The sequence below is a fragment of the Cebus imitator genome, unplaced genomic scaffold (genome assembly GCF_001604975.1).
Source record: "Cebus imitator isolate Cc_AM_T3 unplaced genomic scaffold, Cebus_imitator-1.0 Scaffold75, whole genome shotgun sequence".
Taxonomy (NCBI): Eukaryota; Metazoa; Chordata; class Mammalia; order Primates; family Cebidae; genus Cebus; species Cebus imitator.
Genome location: NW_016107390.1, coordinates 5,766,897 through 5,792,270, shown reverse-complemented (window position 1 = coordinate 5,792,270; position 25,374 = coordinate 5,766,897). Strand labels below are relative to the sequence as shown.

At 37.0% G+C, this 25,374-nt stretch overlaps 1 protein-coding gene across 1 annotated transcript in view; it reads left to right on the top strand.

The window, feature by feature from the left end:
- WDR64 (WD repeat domain 64) overlaps nt 1–25,374 on the top strand; it is a 147,655-nt gene that overhangs the window by 19,385 nt on the left and 102,896 nt on the right. Inside the window, exons 4-8 of the mRNA XM_017532117.2 lie at nt 898–1,001; nt 4,394–4,423; nt 5,701–5,811; nt 8,061–8,275; nt 11,703–11,837. Of these exons, the coding sequence (XP_017387606.1) occupies nt 898–1,001; nt 4,394–4,423; nt 5,701–5,811; nt 8,061–8,275; nt 11,703–11,837 (595 nt within the window). The remainder of the gene's footprint in view (nt 1–897; nt 1,002–4,393; nt 4,424–5,700; nt 5,812–8,060; nt 8,276–11,702; nt 11,838–25,374) is intronic.

Genomic DNA, 25,374 nt, shown 5'->3' with positions numbered 1-25,374 from the left:
AAATGAAATGCCCTGGAAGAAATTCTATATATATGGCTTTATCATTCAGTACATGGGCATGGAAACATGAAAGTGTCTAGTTAGCTTTTTTTCAAAATGCACAGTTTAAAAAACAAAAGCCTTAATGACAGCCCTGGTTTCATTCTTTCATACTGAAAAACCTGAGGTAGCATTGTTTTTATTATGTGTAAACCACAATGGTGAGAGTTCAAAGAAAGGATCCCTAAGAGATGTGAAATAGCTCAAAAAAGAAATGATTCCAAACAATGCTTAGAAAATGTGTTCTCTGTGGAATATGCACATGCATGTATATTTGTGTGGGGGGGACGGTTGGGGGTGTGTCTTGCATTTTTTCTGGGAATTAATGTACCACATTTAGTTGGAAAGCCTTATATATTCAAATTAGTATCTCTGAGGATCATTAACACATAATGGTTGCTGGGTTTTTTGGTTTTATTCTACTTTAATTTTTAAGTAATTTGGGGCCTTGTAGCAAAAAAAAAAAAAATGCTGGCCGTTTATTTTATTTTTGAGACAAAGTCTTTCTCTGTCATCCAGGCTGGAGTACAGTGGTGCAATCACAACTGACTGCACCCTCAACCTCCTGGGCTCCAGAGATCCTCCCACCTCAGCCTCCCGAGGAGCTAAGGCTGCAGGCATGACCCACCACACTCAGCTAATTTTGTATTTTTGGTGGAGATGGTTTTCTCATGCTGCCCAAGCTGGTCTCGAATTCCTGGACTTGAGCAATCCACCTGCCTTGGCCTCCCAAAATGCTGGGATTACAGGTGTGAGCCACTTGTACCTGGCCACATCACTTTTTTTTAAACAAATCTAGCAAATGAGGTTCAGCATGTTTACAGCTGAAAGTTGACATGAATATTATGCTGTTGACAGGTAGTAGAAGACGAGATGTGATTAAGAGCATTGTCAAGGTACCTCACCTGGATTTACTAATAACAGCTACTCAGAAAGGACTGATAACAGTCTTTAATAACCAGGTAATTTCTTTTTCTTTTTCTTTTTTTAACTGAAGGACTCATTTTACAATAACCAGATAATTTAAAAACTTGGATTTCTCCCTCCCTCTCTTCCTCCCTCACTCCCTTCCTTCCTTCCTTCTTTCCTTCCTTTTTTCTCTTCCTTTTTTCTTTCCTTCCTTTTGCTCTTCCTTTCTCCCTTCCTTCCTTCCTTCTTCCCTCCCTCCCTCCCTCCTTCCTTTTCCCTCTTTTGGTTTGTCTCTGCATTATGCATATGTGTCAGGTACAGCAGAAACAATAAATTATATTTCACAGTTATCCCAAAAAAAAAAAAACCCCAAATATTTAGTAGTGAGAAGATTGCTGTGCCTTGTGGAAATTCTTTGAGGTTGGTGACTGCATTTGGCATTGTTCCTCCAGGTGTGACATTGAACCATGTGACATCAACACAATTAAAAGATGATCCTGGATAATATCTCAGTTAAAATCAGAAACACAAGCAAGTGACTAATAAAAGGTTCCATCAGGAACTTTGGACTTGAAATAAAAATAAATTGCTCAAATTCTAGCCCCACTGTTTTACTAGTTACGTCATTAAATAGGGAACTTAGTGAGCCACTTATGTCTCTCACATCTCTTTTTTACATCTGTAGAATGAGGGCGATAAAACCTGTCCTCCCTCAAAGGATTGTAGTGAAGGTCAAATGAGATAACGAGTGTAGAAACCCTTTATGAACAATAAATCCCTACCTGAATATAAGGCTTTGCTATTATCAATGTCATTTCTAAATCTGTAAGTTTTGGACTTTCACCTTAATGGAATCTGCTATAATATACCTACATAATATTTTGCTATCAAAGTAAAAGGTGAATCTTTGATGTTAATTGTTTTTAAAAATCCTAATGATTAGTTCATTTCCAACTAGATATGAGCTTTATACAAGTAAAATGTATTTGAAATAATCATTATGCGGTTAAAATTTTCATCATAATTTTCAGTTCCTTAGTAATCTCCAGCTCAGGGAGTCTTTCAGAAGTTGAAGCCACTGGCAGCCAGATTCTGTCAGAGGAGGTGCTGTGTGGGCCCTGGAGGTGGTGCAGTGGGGGATTCAGAGTGGGCTCCAGCCTTGCACTAACACTTATAGCTGTGTGTGTTATTTAATATCTGCATGCCCTGATTCCTCATCCAGAATCATAGACCTTCCCTCTCACCATTTGAGTTAATACTCACGAAGTACTTAGCATCATTAGAGTTCCTCGGTAAATGTTGGTAATTACTATAACACAAGTAATGTGAAAACAGAAATGAATTTGACTCAATTAAATATAAACACCTTCTTGATCTTTTTCTTTTGGTGCATTATTTCTTTTTTCTTTTGTTACCTTTATTATCACAAAGACAGAACTAAGATAGTATCTAATAAATAATAGGAGAAGGAAAATAATTATGTCCATACTAAAATATTCGTTATGATGTGAAATGAGTCAGGTGACATTATCACATTTCCAGAGATGCTTTATGAACATGCACATACACACATACACACAAAAGCTTACAGATGGGCACATGTATACTCATCATCATGCAAACACTCAGATTTTTTTTTGAGAGGGCATCTCACTCTGTCACCCAGGCTGGAGTGCAGTGGCACAGTCTCAGCTCACCCACAACCTCTGCCTCCCGGGTTCAAGCATTCTCCTGCCTCAGCCTCCCGAATAGCTAGGACTACAGGCATGTACCACCACACCTGGCTAATTTTTTTTTTTTTATTTTTAGGTAGAGACAGGGCTTCACTGTGTTAGTCAGGCTGATCTTGATCTCTTGACCTCGTGATCCACCCACCTTGGCCTCCCAAAGTGCTGGGATTACAGCTGTGATCCACCACACCTGGCCACATATTTGTTTTATAAGATAATATAACTGGAGGGAAAAATGGCTAAAAAAATAATGGTTTTGTTTTGTTTCCGTTTTTTTTTTTTTTAGAAATAAGGTCTTGCTGTGTTGCCCAGGCTAGTCTCAAACTCGTGGTCTCAAGCCACGGCCTCCACCTCACGGCCTCCACCTCACAGCCTCCCAAATTGCTGAGATTATGGGAGTGAGCCATGCTCAGCCCAAAATTATTTTAAGATTTGATACACCAGGAATAAATATTATTTTGATTGTTGCAAGCCTTATAAATATGACACATCGTGTGAAAAAAAGTTAAGCTGGAAGTGTAGGTCACGGGAGTAATTTATTAAAAGGTAGCCATTAACAACTCAAAATATCTTGGATTAATTCATAATTTAGGCTTTATCTGAAGTACAGTAAATACACTTAAGGATTTTCTTGGCGATATAAACATTAACGTTATTAATAAAAAGCTTACCAAAGTAAGATATTAAAAATTTAAAATATACCTTTAAGGATTATGAAACTTTTAAAGAAGCTGAGAGGACTTTAAACAGGTGACTTCCACTAAAGATATATATAGAGAAAGAGAAGCAGAAACCACGGGTGTTCTGTTCTGCGACTCACCAATTTTCTTACAATTATGTATTTTTGCCATCTAGAAGTAAGTCCCAGGTTAGAAAAGCCTTTTTGAACTCTTCAGATGAAAGACAGTCTGTGGGTAGCCATGACTAACAGCTTTAGTGATCTCTCTGATCTGCTTTTTCTGTTTCACATAATCCATTTCTTCTGGGCCACTGTTTCCTCCATATTTCTCAAGGCCATCTGAGTGTATAAAAGAAACAAGGTCATTGAAATACTTCAGCTACTTGCCTTCATCTTGGGAGCAATTTCCATGCCACAAGAGTATGAAGGGCTGTTCATACACGCACTAGCTCTCCGTATGGGATAAATCTATGATTCTTAACTGGCATAGTACCCATGGTATGATATTCACTCAATAGATGCTTATTGAATAAAAGAGGAGACCCACTGGGTAGAAAGTTCTTTCAAGTCTCTCAACTTGGAGAGATAACTTCAAACGAAACAATGGTAGTTTTTCTCCATCACTCTATTAAATATTAATCTATTTAGCATTCACGTAACTACTCTTGCCATTGCTGTTAATATTATTTTGCATTCCTATTTTTTGGCATCCAATGTTGCTCCAAACAACTAAAAAAATGTGATGTAGTTTGCATACAGAAGGAAGAAAATGATTAGTAAAGTGTAAGATTCTTAACAGCACAGTCACCAGGTTTAACAATGAGCCACAGAGGTATAAGCCTTGCTTACGGCAAACAGTGTGCATTATTCCACAGAGCCAGATGCTTCAGGAGAAGGAGAAACAGGGAGGAGACTTACGGAGGGTAGAATGACAACTGAGGTTAAACCAAGAAGATTTGTATTGTTTTAGAGTCAGCATTTTCATCTTTAATGATAGTGCCAACTAGATTTCATTATTCTCTTCCTTTGTTCATAGATGAGAATTCAGACCAGCACCAATGTTACAGTAAGTACATTTTTTAAATTCCTAATTAAGTCAAAGTTAGGGCTATGATGATGGTTCCTTCACAGTTAATTAAAATCTCAATGAAGTACTGAATAGGCTCTGGGTATATGTGTCATAGATTATAAATACATGTTTACTGACTAGGATCAAAACTAAGCCTTGAGCAATAGCAAAGAGGACCCAGGTCTTGCTTTCTGGAGTTAAACTGACTGCAGAGAATTGCTTAGAAACTAGTTACTCCTTGGAAGCTTCGATTGAAAAGCTGCTGGGTTTTTCTGAGCATCTGCTATCAGAGAATGTAAAGAATGGACATAACCCAAGCTATAAGAACAAGGAGGTAGCCCATGGAAATAATTTGACAATATTTTTATTTTAAACTTGAAAACAACATTAAAAGTTTGAGTACAATTTTGAAATTTATTTAATCCACATCACTAATCGGAATAGTAATTGCAGCAGATGTTGTAAAGCTACAGTGACTTGCTTGTAGAATCTCATTATGGATTTATGAGAGCCAGGAGAATGCTGGACTTTTTCATTGCTTACAGGCACTGAATACCCTGCACTACAAATCAGGGTGCCATGCTGCCTGGCAAAGGAGTCTGGATTCTCTGTAAGCCTCTGAACCTCCATTTCTTAAACTGAAAACACACACACACACACACACACACACACACACACACACACACACCGGAATTTCTAATAGGTTTTACAGAAGGTTGGAGGTCATGCCTGAAATGTATGCAGCACTCATAAACGGAAGCTTCTGTTTCTGATCTGCAGTGTGTTGTTGATATTACCAATCCTAACCATGCCAGGTTGGTGTCCTTATGTAGGACATAAGAAATTCCCCTTGGTCTCCACTTATCATGGACCAGGTAGTTACTAAGGTATTTGTTTTCTAGCATGGGGACAGGGCTGGAGAGCTCACTTAATCAGTGCCCTAAGTCTATCTCCTTCTGCCCAAGGGAAGAAGTGGTCTCACAGCGGTGAATCGTGCACAAAGATGCTTCACCAACTGCTGTTTGCTTCCAGGGAGCAATCTTATCACTAACAGAATTATTCTCCAGCTGATGGTACTGAGAAACTCAGGGTAAGGGTGAAAGGAGAAAAGATGGGAGCCTGTACTCAAGACACAGACAGGATGTATTGCAAGGCTTCTCTGTAATAAGACAGCAAAGTGGGGTGTTTAGTGTGACTAATCTGCTCTTTGGTAACCATCACCAGGTCATAGAAGGAAATGCACTATATCCCCCAATTCTCTGCTTTTCTATCAGGACACCTCCTGGATTACAGGGTGTGATTACCTCTTGCAGCTGAAACGAATCGTAGCCACAACAGAAAGGACCATTATTGTCTGGGATTACAAAGCTCAAGGGAGCAGCCAGGTATTGTGCCAAGAGATATACTCAGAGAAATGAGATTGTGTTTTCAGTAGTGGTACGATATGAGCAATCTACTTCCTCTATTGAATGTCAATTTCTTCATCTATAAAATGAGAGACTTTGCACAAGTAATTTCTTAGAACAAGTTCAGCATGTATATTCTGTAATTAAAAGGGACTGTTCTTTTCATTTAGTGTATGTTTAGTTTGGGGGGTTGGGTTGTTTTTGAGAGAGGGTAATTCCTTTCTTCTTTTATGCCTGTCTCTGAATCCAAGTATTATCTTTCTTTGGGTATACTCATGTTATCAAGTTCAAATCTTTTCTCCCAAGTCCAGCTTCATTAGGTAAGAAAATTACTAAAGTCAAATGTCTAAGTCTGGCAAAAAAATTTAATGAGGCAGCCCTTCAGTGGCTGAGATGTTGCCACTTAACCAATCTATAGTATTTATTGAGCATTTGCAGACATTTAGAAGTAAGGAATATGTTCTCTGCACTCAAATAAAACTCAGTCTGGAAGTTCCTCATGCATGAACATAATATATAATATGATGATATAGCAAATTATATGGTAAAGAGGAGCAAGTGCAATGGGGGCTCAGGGAGGGTGAGATCACTGAGCCCCAAGATTATTTAAAAATGTCTTCAGGCAGCAGATTGACTTTGAAGGACATGGAGGTTTAAGAAATAAATTAACTTCCTTCATGCCTTGCTTGTTCATAGCCTTGGTAAAAGACTAAGCTTCTTTTGCTATTTGTCCACAATGTTGTAACCAACTAGAGATACCAGAATAATTTTAAAGATGGCAGCTTGTTGCTCAATGTATGTGCTTTGTTATAGACCAGGTTTTATTAATTTCCAAAACTCTAAACTCCAAGATCCTGAACTTTTGATCATAACCTCTTCTTTTAATGCTGTTCTGTTTTCATTCTTGTTTCTCAATCCCACAGAAACCTCTGGTTCCTTGAAAACATCTTGTTCCAGTCTTCACTCCCCCTCAACTCTTCTCTTTTTCCCTTCTTGCCTACACCCCATGGGGGTATCATCTGAGCTGATCAACCTCACCCTTCATTCTCTTCAATCTCTGTGTTTCAACCTGGAGAGATGCTCTAGCCCTTGTCTGCTCCTTCACAGTGGCTAAGCACTGCTGGAAAAAACACAAACAGTGCTGTTTGGCACCATTACAAACTTGGAGTCTGCAGGCTCGGCTGGGTTCTCAGTGGCTTCCATCATTCTCTTCCTGGCCCTAACCAACTCACTGGCCCATTTCTTGTAAGCCATCCACAATTTCAGTATTCTTCTCAGGCTTCTCCCTCTAGAAGATGGACTTGCTCCCTATTTTCCTGCAAAAACTGAGTCTACTATCAGACTTGTCCTCTTTCAAATTCCAGTGCTCTCACCTACAGATTTAACTGGAAACATCCTTACTTTCGTCCTCTTTCTAAAGGCAAAATAACATCCTTGTATTTGACATCTCCTCCCCTCGTGTCTCTCTCTCTCTCTCTCTCTCTCTCTCTCTCTCTCTCTCTCGCTGTCTGTCTTTAAATATTTTTTACTTCAATAGGTTTTAGGAGAACAGGTGGTATTTGGTTACATGAGTAAGCTCTTTAGTGGTGATTTGTGAGATTTTGGTGCACCTATATTCCAAGCAGTATATACTGCACCCAATTTGCAGTCTTTTATCCTTCAACCCCCTTCCCACCCTTTCCCTGTGAGTCCCTAAAGTCCATTGTGTCATGAAGTCCTTGCCCAAGCCGATGTTCAGAAGGGTTTTACCAATGTTATCTTCTAGCATTTTTATAGTTTCAGGTCTTAGATTTAAGTCCTTGATCCATCTTGAACTGATTTTTGCATAAGGTGAGAAATGAATCTGCAGTCTCATCTGGGTTCTAGTGGCTTCCATCAATCTCTTTCTGGCCCTAACCAACTCACTGGCCCATTTCTTTGATACTTTCTTATAAATCAAAAAAAGACCATTTACAGTCACACATCAGAAAGATCTCATTACCTATTGGCCCAGGGGTAGGAACTCTACTCCTTTCTCCACAAAATACCCAAAAGAACAACGTTGGGCTCACAGCGAGTATTCAATAACTTTTACTTGGTTAACTGTTATTTTCTCCAAAGTATCTTATCACGATGGGTATATCTACAATAAGAAATATCATAAAGTGAAAATTTTGTCAAATAATAGGGGAAATCTTTATTGAATAGAGCAAAGTAACAGTTCATTAAAATCATTTTTCTGTTTCTAGGAAAATTATTTTGTCATAAAGCCAATGGATCACTGCCTCCTCTGTGTGTGTGTGGTGCCTTTAACTGACCAGCTCTGCCGAGATGACATCCTCTTGGGGGATGATGGTGGTTTTGTGAGCAGATTCACAGTCAACAGTGATGACTTTGGACTAAGGCAGGCAAAATCCAAAAGGAAATTACAAAATCAGGTCTTAGACTCAAAGAACTTTAAAAGGTAAGGGTATCATATGGTTAATTTAATTCTTTTAATAATTATAGATTTTTGCAAGTAAGCTTTATGGTTAAAAAGTGAAAATGAGATTTAAATTATAGAAAATAAGAAATCAATAAAAAATTAAAATAATATAAAAAATAATTATAGTCATTGTTCAGACACACACACACACACACACACACACACCACACACTGAAATGCTTCTGGCCTCAAGAAACTGTCAGTGTAATTGCTCCTAATGTAAATGCTATTGACAACTAAAACTTACAGGTACTTGAGTAGATTGAAAAATTAAATGAAAAAAGTAATCATGAAAAAAACTATAAAAGATATGTGTGACTATTTACTAGCACTTGAATATGGGAAAAAATTCTAAATATAAAAGCAATGGAAATTCAAAGAAAAAGTTTGATAGATTTGACTATATATAAAATAAAACCTCTGTACATCAGAAGATAGTATTTAAGAAGCAAACTGGAATAAATATTTGTGACAAATATGACAGACAATGGGTTAATTTTTAATAGGTCCTAGAATTCAATTAAAAGATAATAATCCTCCAGGAGAAAAATGAGCAAAGGTCATGAACATATAATTCACCAACATATGCACACAGTAGAAATGGTCAATAAACATTTCAAAGCGATCATCAGAAAAAAATGCTAAAAAGTTATTTCCAACTGATAATTATTGTCTTCCTTATAATTGCAATGTCTTTAAAGTTTTTAAGAAAGGTATATATTACTTTTATTAGCAGAAAAACCTAACTCTTATATTAAATGGTCTTCCTTTTTTTTATCAAAGAAGTACAACGTAAAATCAGATACAATTTTTTGTTTATAAAATCAGAAATGATTAAAACTGGGGAAGATACTGTGAGCTAGGCATTCTTATATACTGTTGGTGGTAAAAGTGTGCATTGGATCCACCTTTCCAGAAATAATTTGGGAAGCTGCACCAAGTGCCTTCTTAACCATTTATACCTGGGGACCTGGTATCCCAATCTTAACAAATGTAAGTATGGTGATCACAGCATTATTCCTAATGGTAAATTATCCAGTGTCCAACAAAAGAGGAATGATTAATTTAGATGATTAATCATTTACATAAATAATTCAGATATAGAAATATATAATGTAAGCATAATATAAATGATATATAAAATACATTTTTGTTTGACACCTAAAAATATTCAGATTTCAAGAATGTTCAATCAATCGTAGTATAAACATATTAGAGAATGTCATACACCCATTTAATTATTTTGGAAAATATTTAATAGTATGAAAACTTTATGACATAATGTCAAGTAAAAATTATTTATCTTTCAACATATAAATTTGGGGGGTACAAAATTTTTTAAATTAATTTTTTATGCCTATGCAAATCCAGTCTTATAAATGCATGTGTGTGTGTGTGTGTATTTCTACTTAGATTGAGTATAAATATCCAAAACATTAATAATGATTTCTATAGGACTTCAAAGAGGTGATTTTTAAAATCTTATTTGCTTTCTAAATTTTGTACAATGAACATTTTTCCTTTATAAAGACATTAAAAAATGAATTATACTTTGTTATTATGTAAAAAGTACTTTATCCCAGAGTTAGAATATGCAATTAAAAGCTCATTACAACTGATACTACGTGGAATTAAGACTAGTCCCATTGCTGGAACCCTAAGAATGATACAATAAAATTAAGTGGCTCCGTTTCCCATCCTTCATGTATGAGCAGTATTGCTTAGTCCCAACAAAGAATTAGACCTGATGGGGGACTTCCCCAACATGTGATGTGTTGCCCTATATACAATTAAACATTTCATTCCAGTTATGCTAGGCCCTTAGAATAGATGCCGAGACATGAATCTTCTTTTTATTAAGATGTGTGCCACCTGTCAGAAAATTCCATGGCTTATTTTTCAACCCCTGTTTTCATTAGATAGATACGTGAAAAATGAGATTTAGAAATCTGAGGAATTTAAGGAATCTGGGTACAGTTAAATGAATGCTAACTCACGTTCTTGTGGTTACTAAATCCATGTAGATGATTTAATCATGCTAATGATTTAAAGCATTCAAGACTGCAGTGTATATATAGGCTGAGTGTTGTGGCATTTTCTTATACCAAGAGATCTTCAAACCTGACCAGAATGAAAAGTATTAAGGCCAAAGAGATAATTAAATTCTGGAGCTATCATACAAGTTTTCCTGCAGCTGACATCCATAGAATTCATTCTCGTTGAATGGGTGGATGTGGGGATAGTAAATACTGATATGCAAAACATTATACAAATTAAAGAAAGAAGTAGCCATCAAACACATCTGGCATGAGAATAGAAATATCCCACTCCACTCTGTTTAATATTGTAGAACTTTCATGCTTTGAGCTGTAAACATTTCTATTCCTCAACTCGAATTTAAGCAACTTGGTGACAAGAATTTTTCCGTAATCACCCTTGTGTCCTTAGTACCTGGGATGCAGTAGGTGCTCAATGAATTTGAATGAGGAGACAAATAAACCATTAAATATGGGTAAATATAAGACCATGAAGACAAGAATTTTTAGGCAGAGGTTTTGTCCTGTAGCCTTAAGCCCGACATTCAAATGTCTTGTGAACTGACGGCCAACACTCTGACAAGGAATATGATCACTATCCCACCCTCAGCTTCACCAGTGATCTGAGATTACACATTTCCCAGTACTTCAGTTTGAAAATTATTAATGGAAAATATAAATATATTTTCAAATGAATTGACTCAAATAAGATATAAAAGAATATGAAACATACTGTTCCATTTGGATGATTAGAATTTTTCTAGTAAAATAAAATTAATAGTGCCATTATTGAATTGGGATTCTTATAGATTCTTCTTTTAATTCTCAATTTACTGCTCAAAATTTGATGAGTCTTTCAAAGTTACTTTTCTATTTTAAATATGCTTGATTATGAATAGTTAAACAGTTAAAAGTGGGCCAGGTGTGACGCTTAACACCTGTAATCCCAGCACTTTAGGAGGCTGAGGCAGGCGGATCTCCTGAGGTCAGAAGTTTGAGACCAGCCTAGTCAACATAGTGAAACTGTGTCTCTACTAAAAATACAAAATTAGCTGGGTGTGGTGGTGCGCACCTGTAATCCCAGCTACTTGGGAGGCTGAGGCAAGAGAATTGCTTGAACCCAGGAGACAGAGGTTGCAGTGAGCCGAGATCTCACCACTGCACACTCCAGCCTTGGCAACAGAGCAAGACTCTGTCTCAAAAAAAAAAAAAAAAAAAAAAAGATATAATGCATAGGTTGTATTCTATGTGCAGGTTTAGCACAATTCAGTTGCAATTCAGTTAAAGTACAAATAAACTGCTGAATAAAAACTTACATTATATGTTTGTGTATCTAACATAAGTCTCCCCTGCCTTTTCTTAATCCCCAGTGTTAAAAGGAAGCTACATAATGACTGGGTTATGAAAATTAGGTATATTTCAGCCCTAAACTGTTTTGGATCCTGCTCCTTAGACAGTAATCATTCATTAGTTTTGGAATCCTTGAAGAGACTGGAGGATAATTTGTAAGTACAGTAATTTATATACATGAGTAGTCTGTGAATTTCAGACTTCTCACAATGATAAAACTGTGACAGCTTTGAAACTTTCACACTGGTTTTAAGAAAAATCAGACCTTAACTATTCTGTTTGTTTGGGAAGGTTAATTAGATTCCTCAGGAAGAAACTGAAGTCATTTATGTAAATTTTATTTGTTGTTTATTTCTATCATCTACTGAAATTAAACAATACAAATGTATCTATAACATATTTCAAAATAGAGTTCTGTTGATAAAACTTCATAATTTTAAAATCATTCTTACAGGTCAGTTGGCTAACCAAGAGCTTGTGAGTATGTTCTGTAGGCCAGTCATCGTGTTTCATGTGTAATATACAAGTTGGCATTCTCATAGAAAAGTGAATTTGAATACTGTCTTATTTTCAGCCTGGTTAAATATGTATTAATAACTAGAAAACAGTTGTATCTTAACTTGGGGTTTTAAAAATGCATTGAGATATATGCTACAACATGAATAAATGTCAAAAACATTAAGCTGAGTAACAGAAGCGAGACAAAAAGAATGCATATTTTATGATTCCATTTGTATGTAGTAGCCCAAAAAAGGCACATTTATAGAGATAGAAGGTACATCAGTGGTTGCCTAGGATTGGTGGTAGAAGCCAGGATCCCAAATGGGCACAAGGGGACTTTCTGGGATGATGAAAATGTTCTAAATTTATTGTGGGGACTGTGGATTATTGCACAATTCCCTAATTTACTAAAAATTATTGATGTGTATACTTACAATGGGTGAATTTTATGATATGCAAATGTTATGGTACCTATTGAGGTATTATATACTCTAATAAAGATGTCTCAGAAAAGTCCATCAAGACTTCTGGCTGACTTCCAGTCTGGCATGTGAAGAGCTTGGAAGTTGTCATTCCATTCTAACAAGTAAAAATATAACAAACTAAAAAGTATATAATTTTTTTTAAGCTCTATCAGAGAAGTAAGCTCACAAGGCAGTTTTGTTGCCACCAAATTGGAGAGATAGAGAGGCAAACACAGAAAATCACAACTTACTGGAGCAGAAATTCAAAAGAGGAACGCCTTGAGTAACCTAAACTGTAATTGACAAGTGCTCAGCATGGACAATTTTAAAGAGTTAAAAATTCTAGGGGTGCCCAGTCATAGGGGTCCCTATGTTTTTGTGAGTTTTACTTCCAGGAGTTGAACAGATTCTTACAGTGAGTATCAGTGAAAAATCTTCTCTTGCTTCTGACAGAGGGGAAGGAAAAGGAACCATTTTGAAACATGCCAAAACATGTTGTTCTTTCCAAGGTGTGCCCTCAAGAGAAACTATGTTATCAGAGCCTAAGCTATTGGAACTTTGTCAGGGAATAACCCACAGAGGGAAGGGAAATATCCACTCTACCCTCTTGTGGCACCTAAGAAGGAGGGTGAAGAAAACTGAGAAACACTTGTGAAATTCACAGTTCAGAAACACAGGCTCATCAAAAAAATGAGACTTAATCACAGGATTCACCTTCCCCCACAGCTTACCAACATCTTACTAATGGCCTATTTACAGCAGTTCCCTTTAACCAGTAAATCATGTCCGGCTATCAAGAAAAAAATTACAAGGCATATTAAAAGCCACAAAAGTGATTGTCAGAGTGATCAAAAAACAAGACCTGACTATATGCTGTCCATGAGAAACCCACTTTAAATATAAAGATGCATATAGATTAAATTAAAAGATGGAGAAAGGTATACCATGCTAAAACTTATCAAAAAAAAAGCAGAAGAGATGCGAATTTTATATAGAACAGGTATCAGTGCAAGGAAAATTATCAGGAAAAAAGAAGGGCATTACGTAATGATAAAGGGGTCAATTCTTAAAGAAGCCGTAACAATCCTTAATGTATATGCATCTAACAATAGAGTATCAAAATTAATGAGACAGAAACTAAAACTGCAAGAGACAGAACAAGCGTGAGACTCAGATTCAGACATGGCAGGGAGGTTGGAATTATCAGAATGAGAATGTGAAACAACTATAATTAACAAGCTAAAGGCTCTAACAGATAAAACAGACAGCATAAAACAACAGATGGGCATTGTAAACAGAGAGATGAAAATTCTAAGAATAAAAAAAGTACTATAGATCAAAAATACTAACAAATGAATAACGCCTTTGATGGGCTCATTAGTAGACTGGACATAGCTGAGGGAAGAATTTATAGAAGCTTCAAAAACAGAAAGCAAAGAGGAGAAAAACTGAAAAAAACAAAACAGGATATCCAAAAACTGTGAACAACTGTGAAAGGTATAACATATGTGTGATGAGAATAACAGAGGAAGAAAGGGAGAAAGAAAAAAAGGAATATTTGAAGTCGTGACTAAGAATGTCCACAAATTAAAATGAGACAACAAACCCCAGATCCAGCAATGTCAGAAAACACCAAGAAGGATAAATGCCAAGAAATAACTAGACCTAGGCATATCATATTCAAATAGCAGAAAAATAAACATAAAGAATAAAACTTTGAAACAAGCCAGAGGGGAAAAAGCAACTTACCTGTAGAAAAGCAAAGGTAAGAATTACATGTGATTTTTCCTTGGAAATCATAAGCAAGAAGAGAATGGAGTGAATATTTAAAGTATTAAAAGACCTACCAGTCTAGAATTCTGTATATTGTGAAATTATCCTTTAAAAGTGAAGGAGCAATAAAACGTTCTCAGACAAACAGCAATTGAGGAAATATGTGGCCAGTAGACCGCCTTTCAAGGTTAAAAGAAGTTCTTCAGAGAGAAGGAAGAACTGTAAGTCAGAAACTTGCAACTATGTATAGAAAAGAACAGCATCAGAGGAAGAAAAAGTAAAGGTAAAATGAAAATTTTTATTTTTGTTATTTTTATCTTTTAGCTACATTAAAATGAAAATGCAACAGCAAAATTTGTAGAATATAGTGAAAGTAGTATTTAGCTGGAAGTTTATAGCATTGAATGCATGTATTAGAAATAAGAAAGATATAATATTAATAATCTAGGCTTCCACCTTAAGAAACTAAAAAAAGAGGAAATTAAATTCAATGTTCATTGGGAAAGATAAGAAAAAAAGTAAAATAAAATAAAATTTAAAAACCCAAAGTAAGCAGAAAAAAAAATAATAAATAGATCAGAAATCAATAAAAATTTTAAAAATAATCAGTAGAGAAAAATCAATGAAACTAAATGCTAGTTCTTTGAAAAGATCACTACAATTGATAAGCCCCTAGCCAGGTTAACAAAGAAAAAAAGAGAAAAGGCACAAATCACTAATGCCAGAAATGAAAGAGGGAATGTAACTACAGATCTCAGGGACATTAAAAGGACAATAAAGGATTATGAACAATTGTATGCCTACAAAGTTGATAATGTAGATGAAATGGACCAATTCCATGAAAGTTATAATACACCAAATTCACACATGAAGAAATAGACAATCTGAAAAGGCCTGTATCTATTAAAGAAATTGAATCAATAATTAATATCCTTCCAAAAGAGAAAGCACCAGGCTCAGATGGGTTCACTGGTGAATTCTATCAAACTTTTAACAAAGAAACAAAACCAATGGTCTACAATCTTTTTCAGAGGATGGAAACAGAGGTAATACTTTCTAACTCACTCTATTATTATTATTATTGTTATTATTATTATTACTTTTTAGAGACAGGGCCTCACTTTATTGCTCAGGCTGGAGTGTGATCATATGATCATAGCTCTCTGCAGCCTTCAATTCCTAGGCTCAAGGGATCCTAGAGACAAAAACTGATACCTGATAAACTGTCTTGGTCTCCCAACTAGCTAGTATTACAGGCACATGTCACCGTGCTCAGCTAAATGAGATCTTACTACGTTATGCAGGCTGGTCTCAAACTCCTGGCTCCAAGACTGTTCATGTGTGGAGGACAGAGAGTATATGGGAAACCTCTGTGCCTTCCCCTCAGTTCTGCTGTGAATCTAAAACTGTTCTGAAAAATAAAATCTATTTTTAAAATGTGCTGAGTTACAAACAAGAATCTGACTTGTTGCAACAAGCAACAACAACAGTCATGTTATTCAGATTTTGCTTTAAAAATGAGCATAAACCTCTAAAAAAATGATTGGTTAAAACATATAACCCTTCTCTGGTGGTTTAATTCCATTCTTAAAATTTATTTTCAAGACCCTAAGTTTTTCTGAATTTCAGCCTTTTAATCTAAGAAATGGGGGAGTTGAAATGAGATTGAATGTTTGCTACAGAACTTGGTCTCTTTCCCCACCTTTACATTTAGGGTACAACTAAAAGTAGTATTAGGAAAAATGGTGAGTAGCCTGTCCCCCTAACAAAATGCATGATGTCCTTTAGGTACTCTTGAGCTGTTTAAATGAAATTCACACACACAAAAAAAGAGACACAAAAAATAGCCTCTGCATATACAGAGATAGAATTCCTTTAAATTCTGATGTTTTTAATTTAAGCAATGAAATAACAGAATTAGAAATGTAATGGAAGAACAGAATATCACATCTCTAAGATATAATTTCTTCTAAGATGTGATTTTCTTGAGAATTGTAGGCTTCATGAGAGAGATTTTTTTCACTCATTTAGAAAGGACGAATATTTATTTTGGTATAACATATTGCCTGAGAGACAAATTAAAAACCCTTCACAGCACATTAAAAACAATTTCATTTCTTGACACCAGGTTGGAGTCCACAAATATCATTTATATGGCATAATTAATTGCATAGTTTCATTTAGTTTTTGTAATATAATTAACTGCTATTGATTATACTCTTGCATTTTAAAGGAGTGCATTTCTGAAATATTTAATTAAGAAATAGATGCAAGTTTATATCCAATTTGATTGTATACTCTGCTGGCAATTCAGGATACATTCATAACCATAAAGAAACAATGTGAAAACATATGCAAATTAATATGCCCTTGGAGTCCTATAGAAGATATATTCAACTTCAACATCCGGAGAAAACATGTTTATTTCCAAGATACACGCATCTATAGCCTCGATTTTACCAGGGCAAATATTTGCAGCACATTTACCAGGATAATTATAGCAACTAATGTAGCAACCATAAACTTACACAGGCCATATATAGCTTTTAGTACAGAAATATATCCGTTATCCAACAAATATTTAGTAAGTCACTATGTGTTAAACACTATGGACAATACAAATATATTTAAGCCATGACCCCTGCCTCTACATGCTTAGAATTTAAGTGGTAAGATAAAAAATACAGACATAAAGTAAGTGGTATGTTGGAGCCATTCACATCAGCTTATGAGAGTTGATTGTTAAAATTTCAGGAATTAGGCAATCCTGCTGTTAAACATTGTCATCTTGGGACGTCAAACCTAAGCCAAAAACAAGCAAACAAACAATCACTATCATCATTCAAAATTGAATTATATAAGCTAGTAATTCAATTATATTAAAAACAAAGGCAATACATACTCAAAATACATCACTTCTGTTTTATTTATTACAATTTACCATTGTCTGTGTTCTTGAGGTTTTTTTTTAAATATCCTCAGAAAATACTACACAGTACAATGGTGTACAACTATATGTTTTTTACTAACTCCATGTTCAGAGATGTCACACTGGTAATCTGAAATCAGCCATGCTACCATATTTATAGCATGGACAACAGCAAACTCTAAAAATCAATCTACCAATCCTGCTTTCCCTGGCTCCAGCTGAATGTTACGTATTTACCAGCACACCATTGCATGGGATGATAATTATCAGTGCAAAGCAGGATATGTGAAAGACCAGTTGAATGGTTTAGAATTATAGGCATAGTTGAAGTTAAGAAAAGGGAGTGATACATGATAGTCCCCAGCAAGCTCAAAGAGATAAGAACAAGAAATCTTATTTAGAGGACTATAAGAATAACCTTGGCAGAAACTTCATTAACAAGAAATGTGATAGCAGCCACAATAATCATATCGAGTCTGCACTGGGAGGGATAAAGTGGCTTATTTCTACCTTCTTAAAGAGTGTCTTTACACTGGTGCATCTAATTGCCCCTTATAGCAGCCAGAAACTTACCCAGGTCATACATAGCTTTTAGTTCAGAAATATACCTGTTATCCAACAAATACTTATTACGTCACTGTGAATTAAGCACTATGGACAATACCAGTATATTTAAGCCATGACAAATATATTTAAGCCATATTTAAGATTACAAAATAGAAATCAAGGTCTGAGACCAGGCATGATGGCCCATGCCTGTAATCCCAACACTTTGGGAGGCCAAGGTGGGAGAATCACTTGAGCCCTGGAGTTCATGACCAGCCTGGGCAGCATAGGGAGATCCTGTCACTACAAATAATTGAAAAATTAGCCAGGTGTGGTGGCATGTGCCTGTGGTCACAGCTACTTGGGAGGCTGAGATGGGAGGATCATTTTAGCCTGGGAAGTCAAGGCTGAAGTGAATGATGATCACACGAATGCACTCCAGCCTGAGGAATGGAATGAGACCCTGTATAAAAAAAAAAAAAAAAAAAGGCACTAGTCTGAATAAGATTGATAGACCCTAACTTACAGCACCTGGAATTTGGAATTTTTTCTTTCAGAAAAAGTTCTCTTCAGGGAAAGTGTCTCCCTGACCTCCTCTTTTTCTTATCAGCTCTTGAACCCTCTAACTCCCGCTACAGCTACTCAATGACCTCACTGAAGCCTCAGATATCTTTGTTATTGGAAAGGGATCCCAAGAAAATTCTCTTGGACCTCATGCAAGGAAAAATTTGGGGCGAGTCCACAGAGTAAAATGAAAGCAAGTTTATTAAGAAAGTAAAGGAATAAAAGAATGGCTACTCCATAGACCAAGCAGCAACATGGGCCGCTTGACTGAATACACTTATAGTTACTCCTTGATTATGTGCTACACAAGGGTGGATTATTCCTGAGTTTTCTGGGAGAGGGGTGGGCAATTCCTGGAACTGAGGGCTTCTCCCTTTTTTAGACCGTATAGGGTAACTTCCTCACGTTGTCCTGGCGTTGCGAACTGTCATGGTGCTGGTGGGAGTGTCTCTTAGCCTGCTACTACATTATAATTAGCGTATAACGAGCAGTGAAGATGACCAGAGATCACTTGTATTGCCATCTTGATTTTGGTGGGTTTTGGCTGGCTTCTTTAGTGCAACTGTTTTATGAGCAAGGTCTTTGGGACCTGTATCTTGTGCTGACCTCCTATCTCATCCTGTGACTAAGAATGTCTAATTTACTGTCGGTTCTTTTTCTTGTGATTCTTCTTTTCACGCCTTTTCTTAATAGTGGCATTCTCTATCATCCTGTCTTTAGCCAACTTTTCTTCTTATGTTCCGTCCTCTTCTTGGATGATATTTGTATTCTTCAATACACTGATACCTATGTACTGATGAAACCCAAGCTATCTTGAATTTGGGACTTATTCTTGCTCAACAGTTTCACTTGGATATCTCATAGTCCTTCAGACTCATATGATCATATCTGAGCTTAACTTCCCCCACTCTAAAATTATACCTTCTATAGTATTTTGTATTTTGCTTGGTGGCACTATGATCCATCCATCATTCCAGCTGGAAACCTGTCAACCTCACATGAGTCTTTCCTCTTCCTTGATCCCCACAAACCAATAATCACCAAATTTGTCTATATTGCCTCATAACCACTCATGAAATCTGTCCTATCTTCTTTATGTCTATTCCTTTCACTCTCCGGGCCCTTGTCTCCAACTGCCCTCTTGTCTCAGTATTGTCCCTGTCAAAACTATTGTTCATTAATCTTCCAGAGTATTCTCCTGAAGATGACATCCAAACATCTCAATACTTTTCACAATTCTCTGTCCCCTCCCCACAGCACTTGATGATCTGGTTGCCCTCATGCCCCTCACCTCATCCCCTTCAGAGCCCTTCACTGCCTTGTACTTAGCTTCCTGCATATCTGAACTGCTTGCTGCTTCCTTCAAACCCCCATGCTGGGAGTTGGTACACATTTTGAGCCTGAAATACCCTCCCCATTCTTCCTCTTCTTTCTGTCCCCCAACCTCCAGGAATCTTTAAGGATCAGGTGGTACCTACTTTAGGGAATTTTCCTGACCATTCTCCAGCACCTTTTTTCAAAGACGGATTAAATACCCTTTTTATGCGGTATTAGTTCATTCTCCTGCTGCTATAAGGACATACCCAAGACTGGGTAATTTATAAAGTAAAGAGGTTTAATTGACTCACAGTTCTGCAGGACTGCAGAGGGCTCAGAAAACTTACAATTATGGTGGGGGGGTGGTGACAGCAAACACATCCAACTTCACATGGTGGCAGGAAGGAGAAGAATGAGCAAAGCAGGCGAAAAGCCCCTTATAAAACCATCATATCTCATGAGGTCTCACTCACTGTCCCATGAACAGCATGGGGGTAACCGCCACCATGATTCAATTATCTCCCACAGGGTCCATCCCATGACATGCGGGGATTATGGGAGCTACAATTCAAGATGAGATTTGGGTGGTGACACAGCCAAACCATATCACACGCCTCAATCTTTATTTATGGCATTTTAATTATGTTGAAAGATGTGTCTTTATAAGACACTAAGATTGGTGAGGATTACTAATATATCCAACATTCTCTTTCTGATTACTCTATTATGTGGACAAAACTGCAAAGATGATTCCAGAAGAAAGTCTACAGTGGATGTCTGAATATATATTTATTTAGCAAATACTTATTGATGAGTTACCATGTTTAAGACACTGTGCTAGGTACTAGGAATTTAAAGATGAGTAAGACTAGGTTCTCGCCCTCATGTGTAATGAAGGAGAAAATGAATGAATTCCCACAGGGGGTGATAACTGCCGTGATACAGATGTAAGAGAGGGGTATGAAGAGAGTGCTTAGAACATCTTAGGATAGGATTGCAGGGGTGGGGGGAATTGAGGAAGGCTTCCTAAAGATGTCACAAATGCTGAGTTTTGAAGAACTGGTAAAAATTAGGCAAAACAACTGAGAGGTAGCAGAGTGGATAAACAGACACAGTACAGAAGTGGTGTTCACGGAGATATAGAAGAGAAAAAGAAGATGGTGAGTTCTCAAACTCGCAAATGGTTCAATATAATTGGAGAACTGAGTGAGAGAAGAGTTGGCAGAGATGAGCCTAGATAATCCAAACATGAAAAGACCTGCCTACCATGCCAAAGAGTTGGAATTTTAACCTGAAAGCTACAGGAAGCCATTGAATGCTTTAAACAAAGAGTGAAAAAATATGTGTTTTTGACAGATCACCCTAACGGCAGGATGGAGAATGGACTAGGGAAGGGTAAGCTCAAAGAAGGGAGACCAACTGAGGAAGATATGACAATACTACTTTAGAAGAGAAATGAGCAGCGTTTGGGCTTAACCAGTGGAAGTAGGGACAGAGAGAGAACAGATATTCTTGCATAACGTACAAGAATTGGTGGCCTACTGGATGAGAAGAATAAAGGAGACAGAGGAATCTGTTTCATTTTTTATCCTCAACATATTTATTGCATACCTATTTTGGACCAAAACGGTTCCAAGTAGTGATATAATATAATGGTAGCAAAAGAGACTAACAGCTCCCATGGAGCTCCTCTTCTAGTGAAATAAACCAAGAATCAGCAATTAAATAAATAGTACAAATTGAAGTGAGAGGACAGACAGTGAGGGGAGGCAGCATATTTGATAGGATGGTCAGGAGAGACTGCTCTGAAGAGACAACATTTGAGCAGAAATCTGAATGCAGTGAAGATCAAATCATACAAATATCTAGAGGCAGAATGTTTGAGAACAGGTGACTGTCAGGCTTCTGGCTGGAAGGACAGTTTACGTGGCACTATTTACTATAATAGAATGTAAGTGAAGAGATAAGCTTTCAAGGGAGCAAAGGAATTCTAATGTAACCTTTGCCACTTCTTTGTTGTCCATGTGGTCTTGGGAATGTTACTGAAGTTATTCGAACCTCAGTAACCTTTACGAATGGAAATAGCAACAACTTTCTTATCTCACAGGATTTTTGTGATGGTCGAATAAGCTGAGTTGGGTGAAGGTCTTTGGAAACTGTAAAATGTTGTACAAATTGAAAGTATTATTATTTGCTTACAGTCATGTAAGCTCTTTCCTGAAGAATGGACTTCTAAAGAAAACTTTGATTTCCGTGTGCTGTCAAATCCATGACAATAATAAATACTCCAACACCAGAGAAAAGGAAACGCACCCATATTTTCCTCTGGAAACCAGTTATGATGATGCCAACATTCCCTTTGTTCAAGCATTAGGATCTGTCAATCAGGTTGTGAATTTTTGTGTTAGGATTTAAATGAGGTAGTAATCTTTTTTATATAAAGATTGAACACCTTCTTCTTTTTGTCAAGAAAATTATGCCCTTCAACTAGCATGATTCTAATCAAATATAATACCTTTTGGGGGAGTAACCTCAAGAACAGAGTTGACTTAGGCACATTTTCACAATCTCTTTCGCTTAATTCACTCCATTTCATTTACACGCACACACACACACACACACACACACAGTGATTCTTTGGATTTAAAGGATCTTTTTTTGTGTTTATACATTTCCTTCAAAATGTATATTTGTAGATATTTGTAAGTTATGTAGGTATTGTAGGGGATTTAAATTCCTACTCTCTGTAATGTCCCACAGGTTTGGTACTTAGCAATTGTGAACACTTAGATTATCTGGAAGATTTTACTTTTCTGATTAACTAGTGCAATCTGATCTTTGCCCTGAACCACATCCACTTTGCAATTGTCAGGAGTTTGTCTTTGAGCCCACTTCTGGCTTCCTGGTATTTACCTCCTCTCCCGGAATTTGATTGGTAACATATTTGTCTGAGAGGAAGTCAGGAAGTCAGTTGAGTAGTAACAACCTCAGCAAACAGTGCTCATTGATCTATTCTGTCAAACTCTAGATGAGCTTTTCAACTACTTCCTCACTTGCACCATGCTCCTAAATCTAGAAGCTGGAGAGGTTTCTCAAGTGAGGTAGTGTGACATGTTTTCCTGAGCAGCCACTGCCACTGGAGAGTCATCTCAGTAGACGGAGAGTTGGGTCTACTCCATCCCTGGACTCAACATATTCCTATTTCTGCAATTTCCTATAATGACTCTTAAGTTGAGCCAGACGAAGCTGCATTTATACAAATACATAATTGGCCAGCTGTTAAAATGGGAGCCAATAGCTCCCAAAAAGGCAGGAAAAAAGTCTTCTCAAAAAAATTTCCATTTCAGAAGTGATTACCATTTTGTTTATAATTTTGTATGGTAATTTCACAAATGGAGTTCTGTACTAGCAAGAAAATAAACATCTGCAATTAATTATGCCATGTAAAGCATGTTGCCTGTTGCAAGACATAAGCCAAGCCTTTAACCCTTTGATAGCTTGACAGTTTGCAAGAGATATGCAACTAGCTACTCAGCATTACTTTTTATCAGTTACCCACCTCAGAGGCAGATTATTAAATTGGAAAGAGTATAGCCCCCCTTGGTAAGGTTGCTACTGTGAAGACAAACAGAACTGGCTTCAGCACTCACTAGCTCTGTGACCATTGAACACTTTACCATTAGTTCTTCTTAGCCTCACTTTCCCCATCGTTAAATGGTAATGAATATACCTGCATGATAGCCTTACAAAAATTACTTAAGTTAACTCATGTAAAGTACCTTGTTTAATTCCCGACACAAAGTACTCAATAAATGTTGATTCCTTTTTTTGTTCCCCTAAGAAGGATACTGAAAGATGTAAAGAAAATAAAAGAACTTGAATTCAAAGGAGAAGAGATGGAGCTATTATGGACTAGTTTATGCTCTGGTTTCAGTTTCCTGTTCCTGCGTCTAGAGCAGGGGTTAGCAAACAATAGCACAATGCCAGATCCAATGAGTTACCTGTTTTGTTTTTGATCTGTTTTTGTTTTTGTTTTCGTTTGAGACGGAGTTTCAGAGTTTCGCTCCTATTGCCCAAGCTAGAGCGCAATGGTGCGATCTTGGCTTACCACAATCTCCGCCTCCCGGGTTCACGCGATTCTCCTGCCTCAGCCTCCCAAGTAGCTGGGATTACAGGCAGGCACTGCCGTGCCCAGCTAATTTTGTATTTTTAGTAGAGATAGGGTTTCTCCATGTTGGTCAGGCTGTTCTCCAACAAGTCACCTGTTTTTATAACATCTACAAACTAAGAATGGTTTTTACATTTTTAAATGACTAAAACAAAAATTTTCAAAAAATGATAATATCTTATGACCCATAAAATTGATATGAAATTTAAATTTCATTGCTGATGAATAGAGTTGTAGGGAAAACACAACCATACTTACTTATCTATGATTGTTTTCATCCTACAGTGGAAGAGTTGAGTAGTTGTGACAACAGAGACTTTATGGCAAAACGTACAATATTTGTTATCTTATTCTTTACGGAAAAAGTTGACCAACCTCTGATCTAGAATTTTCTATTGCACCCTCCCTTGCCTCTTGGGAATGGGCACAATATGGATCAATAATACAGAGTTAGGGCCACTTTTAAAAGATGCCTTACCTGAGGCATTCTGAAATTTCTTACCTCTTCTATCATAAAGGAGAAAAGGGAAATGTCTTATTCCTTGTTTCCTGACCTCATTCTCCACCAACTACCCCACCATCACAGGGATAAAATATTGAGGAACACTGCTTACTCAGTAGCCCTGCTTCTTCAGCTGTCACACAGTTCCCCTGGGATGCTTCCTGTCTGCAGTATTGCATTCCATTCAGTAACCAACCCCAATCGTGTAGCACACGCCCCCTGAAAAGAGTCACCCCTTTGCCTTCTAGCTGATTACTCTGCTTCTCTCCTTGCATCAAGCTCATTAGTTCATGGAACAGGAAAAAAGTCTGAGATGAAGCATGTGGTAATTCTGGTGCGTCTTTTGATAGGGGACTCTATCAAAAGGTTTTTTTTTTTTTAATGTTTTGAAGAAATCGTCAGAAATTGTTTCTTTTTAAAAGCTATCATTTCAGGGATATCAGAGAAAAATTCAGAATGAACTTCCCAAAATCAATACATTTCTATTCTGTGTGACTCTGCGAAGTGGTTATTGTCAATCCGGTGTTTGTCCCTTAGAGATATTCAAATATTTATTGGGAGCCTTCTATATTCAAAGAACCATGGGATATTAGTCCATTTTCACACTGCTATAAAGGTACTATCTGAGACTGAGTAATTTGTAAAGGAAAGAGGTCTGGCTGGGTGTGGTGGCTCACACCTGTAATCCCAGCACTTAGGGATGCTGAGGAGAGTAGATCACAAGGTCAGGAGTTCGACACCAGCCTGACCTACATGGTGAAACCCCATCTCTACTAAAAATACAAAAATTAACTGGGCATGGTATCAGGCACCTGTAATCCCAGCTACTCAGGAAGCTGAGGCAGGAGAATCACTTGAACCCAGGAGGCGGAGATTGCAGTAAGCCGAGATTGCACCACTGCACTCCAGCCTGGGCAACAGAGAGAGA